At 44.3% G+C, this 12666-nt stretch overlaps 1 protein-coding gene across 1 annotated transcript in view; it reads left to right on the top strand.

Annotated features, from left to right (window-relative positions):
* LOC102427808 (carcinoembryonic antigen-related cell adhesion molecule 1-like) overlaps nucleotides 1-4688 on the top strand; it is a 19424-nt gene extending 14736 nt beyond the window's left edge. Inside the window, 4 exon segments of the mRNA XM_014446000.2 lie at nucleotides 213-339; nucleotides 1490-1542; nucleotides 2243-2278; nucleotides 4107-4688. Of these exon segments, the coding sequence (XP_014301486.2) occupies nucleotides 213-339; nucleotides 1490-1542; nucleotides 2243-2278; nucleotides 4107-4222 (332 nt within the window). The 3' untranslated portion in view covers nucleotides 4223-4688.
* Nucleotides 4689-12666: the final 7978 nt, after the last annotated feature.

Here is a 12666-nt window from a genome sequence, read left to right as displayed (position 1 = left end):
TGTCAAGTCTGGGCACCAACATAGAAATACAATGAGAGAAAAAAATTACGAGGATATAGTGAGCTATTTACCTCATAGCAACCCTCCAGGGGAAATTTCTTTCCTTGGAGGAACAAGTAGAGACCACTTCATGTTGGGAGTTGTTTCCCAGGGCACCCCCACTGTAAAATAATGTCACCTCCACTCATTCTTCTCTTTTCTATCCATGACAGATGATCCAACACTACCAAGTCCCGGCCTCTCAGATGGGGCTATTGCCGGCATCGTGGTTGGCGTCCTGGCTGGCGTAGCTCTGATAGCAGCCCTGATGTACTTCCTGTGTATCAGAAAGACTGGAGGGTATGATGGCCTTCCCTCTTGCTCCGCTTCCTCCAAAGCTAACGACCATGCTTGGGAGAGGGAAGGAGACTTCCCCTCTGTCTCTGGGCCTGGATCTGCTCCTCCTCCTTCCTAAACCTCTGCTTCTCAGCACTGATTCCTGAGGCCTCTTCTTCCCTGGTCTTCAAGCTTCCTGTACCCCACTCTCTTTGGGACATGGGTATTCCCATCCCCCTGTGGTTTAGAGGGGGCAGATCTGACTATGTTCCTTGGTCCTATAGTCAGGGAAACCAAGGTCCAAGAAGGAAGACAAATCAATAAATGAAAAGAGTAGCAGGAGAAAGCGAGTTGTGTGCTCTGTCAACCACAGGAAGAGGAGAAGAGAGGAACAGGACAGGAAGAGAACCTTAAAAATACGTGAAAGCAGCCTGGCCTGTGTGGCTCAGTGGTCGAACATTGACCCATGAACCAGGAGGTCACAGTTCGATTCCCAGTCAGGGCACATGCAAGGGTTGTGGGCTCAATTGCCAGAACAGGGTTTGCAGGAGGCAGCTGATGGATGATTCTCTCATCATTGATGCTTTTATCTCTCCTTCTCCTTTCCTCTCTCTAAAATCAACAGATTTATATATTTTTTAAAGCTGAAACTAAAGGCCTTTTGGGTAATAAATGAAGAATGAAAACAGAATCAACAAAGCCAAAAGGTGTCCAGGTAGAAATAGGCTCAGAAGCAACTGATAAAGACTACCCTTTATCAGTTTGTGCCGTGGCCAGGTGTACCTTCTCAGTCAGGACACAAACCTAAGTTGAGGGTTCTATTCCCTGATGGGGCATCTCTCTCTCTCTCTCTCTCTCTCTCTCCCTCTCCCTCTCCCTCTCCCTCTCCCTCTCCCTCTCCCTCTCCCTCTCCCTCTTGTCTCTCCTCCCTTCCGCTTTCTGAAGTTAATAAATACCAGATGAAGATTTTTTTTAAAGGGATGGGCCTGTGTGAATGTGAGGACAGCAGGAAAGGAGTGCACTCTAGAAGGGACGGTGGGTACACTGAAGAGGAGCCCTAGGAGGAAAGGCAGTACTGACTCTGGTCTAAATGAGCGGACAGTGTCCTTCCTACTTCAGGGAGCAAAGAGCCTGTGCTTGGGAATAGCAGTCACAGTCTCTGATATTTGTTTAGGGCAAGCGACCAGCGCGATCTCACAGAGCACAAACCCTCAGCCTCCAACCACAGTAAGTAAAGCCATCACCAGTGAGAGCTGGTGTGTTCTACCACGTGCCCTGCCCTAGCAGGAAACCTGGTCCCAAGGACTCAATACCTTCTGAAATGTTAGAGGGGATCTCCATTTCCCAACCTTAGGTTGCCATAGGTCCTCACACCCTTCTAGTCACAAAAGATTCCCCTGAGACCCAACCCTGGGAGAGACTCACTCAGCGAGACCTGGCAGGCCTGAGTAAGATGGACATGTTTTCCAAAGCCACTCCTCACCTTACCCCTTCCCCTCCTCCTCTATAACGGATGTGGGCACTCTCCTTTGGTGAGACTGTCTGTGTCTTGTGGTGCTCTGGGTGCTGTGGGTCTCTATGCCCCTCCTTGCCACTGGTGCCTGTTGCTGAGAAACACAACTGGACAAAAACAACGACTTGTGAGCTGGAAAAAACATTCAGAAGTGGACTGAGGCCTCCCTGTCACTAATCTGGCCACACTCACCCCTCAACCCCACCCCCTCCTGCTGGTACTAACACCCTGGGTCTGGACCACAGACTCTGAGAAGAAGCGATTTCCTTAAGTAAACATGGGCCACATCCCACTCCCCTCCCACCACCTTCCACCTCCTTCAGCTAGAAATCACAACAGCTTAGTAACACCAAGGCTGTAAGACCATAAGTCAGCTTTGCATTTTCATGGATTGCTAACTCTTTCAACTCCCAGGTCAGGGCCACTCTGACAGCTCACCTAATAAGCTAAGTGCAGCCAGTTTCACTGGCTCATTTTCTCATGGATATACCTCTATAGAGAATGAGTTACTCTTGAAAACACAAATGAGATCACGTTTGAGTCACGGTTCCTCAATGCAGCAACAAACCAAGATGTATTGCTTAACTACTCCCATGGGTCTACCCCATGTAAGAATGTGGGCTCTGGAGTTAGCCCCATCCTGAGTTTGAATCCTGGCAGTGATTCTTAGTTCCTCTGTGACCTTGGGCACATAACTTGATCTCTCTGATCCTCAGGAAATGCTGCCTACTTCAGAGAGAAGCTGAAGGAATGAAATGATCCTGTTCTTCCTGTCAAAGGATAATGTCCATTCCAATGGGTCTGAGGTCTTAGTTCCTTCACTTTATAATAACGTTACTGAGCTTCTCTCATTTAGTCTTTCAATAGAGCACACATATGTATTGAAAAGTGCTTAAAACATATATATATATAGTAATATGCAAATTAGCCAGACGCCGTAACAGTCGCAACCTGCTCAGGAGGAGGCTGTACGCCCAGATGGCGGGCCCAGAGTGGAGACACAACACACAGCGCACCAACAGTCCAGCCCCTGTGCATAAATTGCAGAGGAAACACCTTTTTTTACTGCTCATTGGCTAAGCTCCCTGTACACCACTTGCAGTATTCTTGGTAACATGGGTAATAAGAATCCAAGAAGGTGATCTAGGGCTTTTCCACCTCATTCCTGGAGGAAAAAACGAAGGTCTGCTGCTGGAGGGGCTGAGAAATGTCATATCCTGCCCTAGCCAGTTTGGCTCAGTGGATAGAGCCTCAGCCTATGGACCGCAGGGTCCAGGTTAGATTCTGATCAAGGGCATGTACCTAGTTTGCAGGCTCCTTCCTGGCCGGGGCCAAGGTCAGGGCTCATGCAGGAGGCAACCAATTGAAGGGTCCCTCTCACATTGATATTTCTCTCTGTCTTTCCCTCTCTCTTCCACCCTCTCTAAAAATCAATGGAAAAATATCCTCAGGTGAGATAAAATAAAATAAAAAGAAATAAAGAAATGTCATATCCTATGAAAGAGACATCTTGAAAATGCCTAAAGAAAGTTGTCATTTTTTCGTGGTGAAGAGACTGGAGTCCATGTTGATGAAAACACCTTGGTGGCTGTGGCGGCTGGCAGTGGCAGCAACAGCAGGGTGATGGGGGTGGCGTCTTCCCCTGATCAGCCAGTTGCATCCTGCAATCAGTAGGACATTCCCTGAGGGCTCCAGGTCTGTGAGAGGGGGCAGGCTGGGCTGAGGGACCACTCCCCCCAGTGCACAAATTTAGTGCACTGGGCCTCTAGTATGTTAATTATGTATAAATTATCATGAATTGAGCATACCCTTGTAAGCAGCACTGAAATGAAGAAACAAAACACGTTATCTCCCTCCAAAACGAAACTCTCCAGTCACTTCCCTCCAAAGAGTAACCATATCATCCTGACTTCCAATGCACTAGATTATTTTTGCCTGTTTATGCTCTTACATTAAAAAGCACAGTATATCCTTATATGTGTGTTGTTTCTTTCGTTCAAAATGGTCTCATGAGACTTATCCATATTGTGGTATGTATGTGTGGTTGTTCATTCTCATTGCTGTATCCTCCTCTTCCATGGTATGAATACATAATCTATCTCTTCTAATGGTCACTGAAAGGATGTCGGCAAGCAGAGATAATGGGTAATAAAAGTCCTTCAACAAAGCTAGAAGTTTAAAAGTGGTGAGAGCAGGTGCTGCCTAATCACAGGAGGCCAGGTAAGGGCTTGACCTGTGATACTGATTTAATTGACCACTTCTCATCCCTTTCAGATCCATGAAGTTACATATTCTTTGCTGAACTTCAGTGGCCAAGAATCAAAGAAACCAACGTCAGCCTCCCCATCCCCAACAGCCACAGAACCAGTTTATGCGGAAATAAAAAAGAAGTAATGCAACCAGCCCTGCTCAGCACACTGCTGCCTGATTCCAAGTCTCATCCCATCACTAGGAGACCCCGTTGCCCTCAGGGAAAAGGAGAGGATGCGACCACACCCTGGAAGAGCACACCTGGAAAGCCTCTTTCTCCCCCTCACTCTGTCATGAGGCAGCTCCAGGCTCCTGGTCACAGCCCCTCCCTTTGGTGTCAGCAGGTGAAAGGGAGTCTGTAGGAAGCCCAGTCTTCCTTTTCATTAAAATTTGTCTCATTAAATTAGTACTAAAACCAAGAAAGTCTAGAGATGGCTCTTTAAAAAGCAAACTTCTGACTGAATTATTAAGAAGAAATGAGAGTGATCACAATAAGCAATATTAGGAGTAAAAAAGGAAACAATGACAGCAGGCAATAGGAGGACATCAGGAGCATCCCTATTGCAAATATTTGAAAGATTAGATTAAAAGGAATAAATACTTAGAAAAATAAAATGAAAAAAACAGAACTGAGTCAAAAAGAAAGAAAAGTATGAGTAGCTCTATTAACCAATAAAGAAACTGATTTGGTAATCCTTCCAAAAAAGGATACATATAATCTAGATTATTTGATGGTGTTTTCCAAACATTCAGAGAACAATTAATACTAATCTTATAAGTGCTCTTACAGAAAATAGAAGAGAGAGAACACTTCCCCAGCTGTTTTTGTGTGGCTAGTATAATCTTGACCATGGAATCAGAAGAAAGTTGAGACAGAAACCACGATGGCAGCATAGGTTAACGAGGGAGTTTGCTGCCTCGAACAACCACTTCAAAAATACAACTAAAAGACGGAATTGACATCATCCAGAACCACAGGAAGGCTAGCTGAGTGGAAGTTCTACAACTAGGAGGAACCGAGAATCAGAGGAGGCGCAGTGCTGAAGTAAAATACTAAGGTGCGGAGTGTGCGGCGCGGGCTGGTGGCTGAGGGTGCGGTTGTCTGTTTCAATCCGGAGGGAGCCTCAGACTCTGAGCTCCAGATCCGGGCAAGTCTCTAGGGACCCAGACTCATACGGGAGAAGCGGGACTGTCTGGCTTCGGTCCCTCTGAGGTTTGCAGCGGTTGCTGAGACAGAGAGGCAGAGCCCCTGGGGACAGACTGAGAGCAGCCATAACTGCTCCCTCCTCCACCCTGTTGATCCCGTGGGACCCGCCCCGCCCAAGCCCTGCACAGAGCCATTTGCCAGATAGCCTCAGGCAAAGGCTAGATTAGCACCTCCCTAGAGGACAGAAGTTCTCCCACTGCAGACACAGCTGATTCTCACAGCCAGTTGGCCTGGAGGTCAAGTAGTAATTACCTACAACAATCAAGGCTTGACTACAAGACTGCTCACAGAGACCACAAGGGGGTGCACCAAGAGTGTCTACCTCAGGTAATTGGGACACTTAACACGGAAAGCCACTCTATCGACACAGCGAAGCATAACAAAATGCCGAGACAAAGAAACAGGTCACAAAGGACAGAACCGGAGGAAGGCAGGCTACTGGATATAGAATTCAAAACCACACTTTTGAGGTCTCTCAAGAGGCTTTAAGAGTCTGTCGATAAACTTGATGAGATGTACAGGAAATCTAATGAGACCCTCGATGGTGTGATAAAGGACCAACTAGAAAGTAAGCATACACTGACTGAAATAAAGAATATTATACAGACTCCCAATAGCAGACCAGAGGAGCGCAAGAATCAAGTCAAAGATTTGAAATGCGAAGAAGCAAAAAACACCCAACCGGAAAAGCAAAATGAAAAAAGAATCCGAAAATATGAAGATAGTGTAAGGAGCCTCTGGGACAGCTACAAGCGTACCAACATCAGAATTATAGGGGTGCCAGAAGATGAGAGAGAGCAAGATATTGAAAACCTATTTGAAGAAATAATGACAGAAAACTTCCCCTACTTGGTGAAAGAAATAGACTTACAAGTCCAGGAAGTGCAGAGAACCCCAAACAAAAGGAATCCAAAGAGGACCACACCAAGACACATCATAATTAAAATGCCAAGAGCAAAAGACAAAGAGAGAATCTTAAAAGCAGCAAGAGAAAGAAACTCAGTTACCTACAACGGAATGCCCATACGACTGTCAGCTGATTTCTCAACAGAAACTTTGCAGGCCAGAAGGGAGTGGCAAGAAATATTCAAAGTGATGAATACCAAGAATCTACAACCAAGATTACTTTATCCAGCAAAGCTATCATTCAGAATTGAAGGTCAGATAAAGAGCTTCACAGGTAAGGAAAAGCTAAAGGAGTTCATCACCACCAAACCAGTATTATATGAAATGCTGAAAGGTATCCTTTAAGAAGAGGAAGAAGAAGAAAAAGGTAAAGATACAAATTATGAACAACAAATACACATCTATCAACAAGTGAATCTAAGAATCAAGTGAATAAATAATCTGATGAACAGAATGAACTGGTGATTATAATAGAATCAGGGACATAGAAAGGGAGTGGACTGACTATTCTTGGGGGGGAAAGGAGTGTGGGGGGTGCGGTAAGAGACTGGACAAAAATCATGCACCTATGGATGAGGACAGTGGGTGGGGAGTGAGGGCGGAGGGTGGGGTGGGAACTGGGAGGAGGGGAGTTATGGGGGAAAAAAAGAGGAACAACTGTAACAATCTGAACAATAAAGATTTAATTATTAAAAAAAAAAAAAAAAAAGAAAGTTGCTAGGCACGAGCAGAGCAGAGACAGAGAGGTACAGAGACTCACCAGGGCAGAAAGCTCCAGAAGACTATCAAGGGGCACAATTGAGAAAACAAGAACCTATCCTCCCCTAGCATATCACTGGACATGTGGTTTGGACCTGGGATCTTTCATATCTCTGGTCAGGCAATTTAGACCCCCCTGACCATTTCCTCCCATAACATAACATCTAGGCTTCGGTTGTATTTCAGCTCAAGGCCAGAAAATGTAGAAAAATCAGACAAGTGACACAGTGGCTGCCTAAAGACATTGACTAATGACCTCCTGCCTTGACATCGTCCAATCAGTGGAGAACACGACCCTGAAAGAGCACACCTAGAAAGCTGATGAATATTCCATTAAGACCCTCCCCTGAGACCTCTCCTAAGATTTCCACCTGCACGAAAGAGAGACATGTGCTCAGGATAAAGGACCCAGTGTGCACTCTCCCTCCAAGGAGCATGCCCTTCCCATTCCCTCACAGGCACGTATTCCCCAACCTCTAGGGATCCCATGAGACCTGCAACCAGGGAAGCAATGGGCAGCGGCAGCTTGTCCTCAGCTAACCCTCTAAACTTGTCTCCAAGGACCCTTTTCTCTGACTTCTCAGAGTCAAAACAGCCCAGCCTAGGCTTCTCTGTTTTTTTGTTTTGTTTTGTTTTGTTTTGTTTTAAATTAAATCTTTATTGTTCAGATTACATTTGTTCCTCTTCCCCCCCCCATAACTCCCCTCCTTCCAGTTCCTGCCCCACCCTCCGCCCTCACTCCCCACCCACTGTCCTCATCCATAGGTGCACGATTTTTGTCCAGTCTCTTCCCGCATCTCCCACTCCCCTTTCCCCCCCCAAGAATAGTCAGTCCACTCCCTTTCTATGTCCCTGATTCATTATAGTCACCAGTTCATTCTGTACATCAGATTATTTATTCACTTGATTCTTAGATTCACTTGTTGATAGATGCATGTTTGGTGTTCATAATTTGTATCTTTATCTTTTTCTTCTTCCTCTTCTTAAAGGATACCTTTCAGCATTTCGTATAATACTGGTTTAGTGGTGATGAACTCCTTTAGCTTTTCCTTATCTGTGAAGCTCTTTATCTGACCTTCAATTCTGAATGATAGCTTTGCTGGATAAAGTAATCTTGGTTGTAGGTTCTTGGTATTCATCACTTTGAATATTTCTTGCCATTCCCTTCTGGCCTGCAAAGTTTCTGTTGAGAAATCAGCTGACAGTCGTATGGTTATTCCCTTGTAGGTAACTGAGTTTCTTTCTCTTGCTGCTTTTAAGATTCTCTCTTTGTCTTTTGCTCTTGGCATTTTAATTATGATGTGTCTTGGTGTGGTCCTCTTTGGATTCCTTTTGTTTGGGGTTCTCTGTGCTTCTTGGACCTGTAAGTCCATTTCTTTCACCAGGTGGGGGAAGTTTTCTGTCATTATTTCTTCAAATAGGTTTTCAATATCTTGCTCTCTCTCATCTTCTGGCACCCCTATGATTCTGATGTTTGTACGCTTGAAGCTGTCCCAGAGGCTCCTTACACTATCCTCGTATTTTCGGATTCTTTTTTCATTTTGCTTTTCCGGTTGGGTGTTTTTTGCTTCTTCGAATTTCAAATCTTTGACTTGATTCTTGCGCTCCTCTGGTCTGCTATTGGGTGTCTGTATAATATTCTTTATTTCAGTCAGTGTATGCTTAATTTCTAATTGGTTCTTTATCACAGCATTGAGGGTCTCATTAGATTTCGTGAGGCTCTCATCAAGTTTATTGGCAGCTTCTAGCACATTATTGCAAGCCCTCAAAATTGCGTTTTTTAGCTCTATATCCTCCATTTCTGTCATGTTTTTTTGTCTCCGCATCTTTTATGCTTTCTTGGTGCACCCCCTTGTGGTCTTTGTGCACAGTCTTGTTGTAGTTAAGCCTTGATTGTTGTAGTTAATACTAGAGGGATTTGACCTCCAGGCCGACTGGCTGTGATAATCAGCTCTGTGGAAAACTTCTGTCCTCTGGGGAGGTGCTAATCTAGCCTTTGCCTGAGGCGATCAGGCAAATGGCTCTGTGCAGGGCTTGGGCGGGGCAGGTCCCACGGGCTCAACAGGGCGGGCGGAGGGAGCAGTTATGGCTGCTCTCAGTCCGTCCCCAGGGGCTCTGCCTCTCTGTCCCAGCAACCGCTGCAAACCTCGGAGGGACCGTAGCCAGACAGTCCCGCTTCTCCCGTTTGAGTCTGGGTCCCTAGAGACTCGCCTGGATCTGGAGCTCAGAGTCTGAGACTCACTCCCAACCGAAAATGACAACCTCTCCCTCAGCCACCAGCCCGCTTTGCGCGCGCACCTCATTACCTTTAAATTTTCCACACTGCGCCTCCTCTGAGCCTCGTAATGCTGTTGTCTTTGCTTCTAGTTGAAGAGTCTCTCCTCAGCCAGTCTTCCTGTGGTTCTGGTTGATGTCTGTTCCGTCTTTTAGTTGTATTTTTGAAGTGGTTGTTTGCGGCAGCAGTCTCCGGTGTTTACCTATGCTGCCATCTTCGATCTCCCCCTAGGCTTCTCTGTTGCTTCTTCTATGCCCTTCCTTGTTTCACGGTCCTAAGTAACATTTTTGCTGCCATCATGGGGTACAATACCTTTTGCTCAGTACTGTGTAGTCCTTCCCATTGCATATCCCCATCTCCCATCCCCTTTTCCTTAAATGAATTCCATTTTCTTTAATCACCATCTGAGATGGCTATTTAGCCTGCCTGAGCACCACCCACTTTAATCTTTCAAAACTCAGAAAGGAAAATAACAGGCTTAATATTCTTGTGTATGAACATCCTTCATAAACAGTAACACAATCAGCAATGAATAAAAACGATGACGTGCAGGAAATGTGGGTTTATTTCAGAAAGAGTTTAACAGTATAAAAGTCACTGTAATTCACAGCATTAAAGGTTTAAAGGAGAAAAACTATGTATATTTTTCAAAAGACACTTTCAAGAAAAACTCTACCTAAAATTCAGCCTCTATTTATGTGAAGAACTTAATAAGCCAGAAATAAAAGGAACTTCCTTAATCTGAAAAAGAGTGTTTACAAAATGTTATGGTAAAGTGTGGGCCAAAATGGGCCACACACTAAACACAATGAGCTCAGGGGAGGCCTGGGTGGTGGCCTTGCAAACTCAGGGACCTAAAGTGACCACAAAGGATGGTGTGAAATGAAAACTTTTAACTAAAAGCAATTTATGGCAGCTAGTAATGTCCTAGGCTAGACTCTTCCCTAGCAAAAGTCAATCTTGACCTTAACTGACCCTGTCTAATGTCCTTTGCATCTGCTATAGCTTTCCTATGGAATGTCCGGAAAATTCCCCTTTCTTTTGACTGTTAATTATCCTGTACCCACCTAGTTAAAAGATGTGAAACATTTTACATCCAGTCCCAGGGATCCCCCCATTTGCTTTCTCCCACCTCCCTAATCTATCAAAAGTGGATTTCAAGTGACCCACTTGCCTCTGATCTTTTGATTGAGATGTATAAAATAAGATGCAAAATGGCCATTTTCTGGAGCATTGTCTCAATCCATGGAGATTTTGCTCCCGAGCTATTGTCGATAGTTTAGCTCAAGTAAACTCACAAAAATTCTTCACCAGTTTGTAATTTCCTACTTTGACCTTTACTTGTTATAGTGCCGCAGGATTCCAAAGCAGTTCACCAGGACCACCCTGCAGTCCCAGACCCAGTGCTAGGATCCAGCAAGGGGTCCACTGAGCTCACTAACCCCCTGGCCCCCTATCTGGTAAACTTGCTGAGTTGTCTCTTGGATCCAGGACCTTCCCTTGCTTGTGGTAGAGGATCTGACTTTATTTGAGCTGTATTTTAAATCTGCAAGGTGGAACTAAGGTTAAGGGTTGACAGAAGCAAGGCTAAGGTGAGACACAAGGAAAAATGGGTGGCTGTTTTTTTAACTCAGGCATTTCAATTGGAATTGTTTTCTGAGAGTCTGAGCAAAAAACCTTCACTGTATAAATGAGAGCTGAAGTTGTTCAGCTCTGAAGATCAGGGGCACATCCTCCCTCCAGCACAAATCTCAGGTGTTCTTAAAGGCTCGGGTGGAGCCTTGACTTGCAAGTGATTTATAGAAATGAGAAGATTTAACTAGAAATTATATTAACTTTAAAATGGTCAAAATGTACCTGGCTGGTGTGTCTCAGTGGTTGAGCATCGACCTATAAACCAGGAGGTCAGCTCTAGTCAGTTTGGTGCAGTGGATAGAGCAGGGGTCCTCAAACTACAACCCGCAGGCCACATAAAAATACAAATATTGTATTTGTTCCCATTTTGTTTTTCTACTTCAAAATAAGATATGTGCAGTGTGCATAGAAATTTGTTCATAGTTTTTTTTAAAACTATAGTCCGGCCCTCCAACGGTCTGAGGGACAGTGAACTGGCCCCCTGTTTAAAAAGTTTGAGGACCCCTGGGATAGAGTGTCAGCCTGAGGAGGAAGGTCCTGGGTTCTATTCCGAACAAGGGCATGTACCTCAGTTGTAGGATCCCCAGCCCTGGTCGGGGAGCATGCAGGAGGCAACCAATTGATGTATCTCTCTCACATCAATGTTTCTCTTTGTCTCTCCCTGTTTTTTCCAATCTCTCTACAAATCAATGGAAAAATATTCTCAAGTGAGGACTAACAACAAAAAAAACCACCACACTAAACCAGGAGGTCATAGTTTGATTCCCGTTCAGGGGACAGGGCTGGGTTTTGGGCTCAATCCCCTCTGGGGGTCATGCAGGAGGCAAAGGATCAATAATTCTCCCTCCATTAATGTTTCTATCTCCCCCTCTCCTTACCTCTCTGAAATCAATAAAAATATTTTTTAATAAAATAAAATGGTCACGATGCAGTTGCCTTTGGGTGCCTGAATTAATTTTTTCATGCAAAAATTAGAAAAAATGGAGGCTCTAACATTATACGGAATGAATGAATGGGAAATGTGTCTTGATTTGGAAATTAAAAGTTCCCAGTAGAAGCACAGATCAATTTTTGGAAAAAAAATAATAAGAAATATTAGACTGTCTCTGAACTCTTCTGAAGTGATAAATGCCTACACCTCATTCTTCCTTCTTCTATTCCTCCTCCACTATATCCTTTGCTCTCAGAACTTCCTTGTTCAGACTTGCCCTTCCCCTCCCTTCTTCCTTCCCCTTCTGTTTTCTCCATGACCACTCTCTACTGACTTAAGGGAATTCTAACAGCTCCCTTTGGAGAAAAGTTGGTCTCAGCCAGAGAGGAACAAGCAATTGTTCCTGATTTTATCTGGGAACCTGATGGGTTCACAGAGAAATTTAACTGTTAGAACATGTAATCCTGGCTATTCTAATTTATTGCAATTAATATAGCTACTGGTTTCTGGAAGCAAAAGCAATAGAATTACTAAATAAGGCTAACAAGAAAACTCCTGTAGAGAAGTCTACCCACTTTAAGGATTATAAGAAACCGAAATGGGATTTAGGAAAAAAAAAAATCAGAAACAAGCATAAAGCTGCTCTGTGGACTACAAGAATGCATTTCCCCTTCTTATTAATAGTTTAGAAGAAATTAAAATTACCATGAAAAAGGAGGAGCTTATAATTCCTTGTATGAGACCCTGTAATTCTCCTATCCTTCCAATAAAGAAACTGAATGGTAAAAGGGAAATTTGTACAAAATCTCAGAGCTATAAATAAACTAATTATCCCCAGACATCCTGTAGTTCCCAATCCACAAACCTATTATCAA

The sequence above is a fragment of the Myotis lucifugus genome, unplaced genomic scaffold (genome assembly GCF_000147115.1).
Source record: "Myotis lucifugus unplaced genomic scaffold, Myoluc2.0 scaffold_493, whole genome shotgun sequence".
NCBI classification, from domain to species: Eukaryota; Metazoa; Chordata; class Mammalia; order Chiroptera; family Vespertilionidae; genus Myotis; species Myotis lucifugus.
The sequence above is the reverse complement of the archived record's forward strand: the minus strand, read 5'-3'. Positions and strand labels throughout refer to the sequence as shown.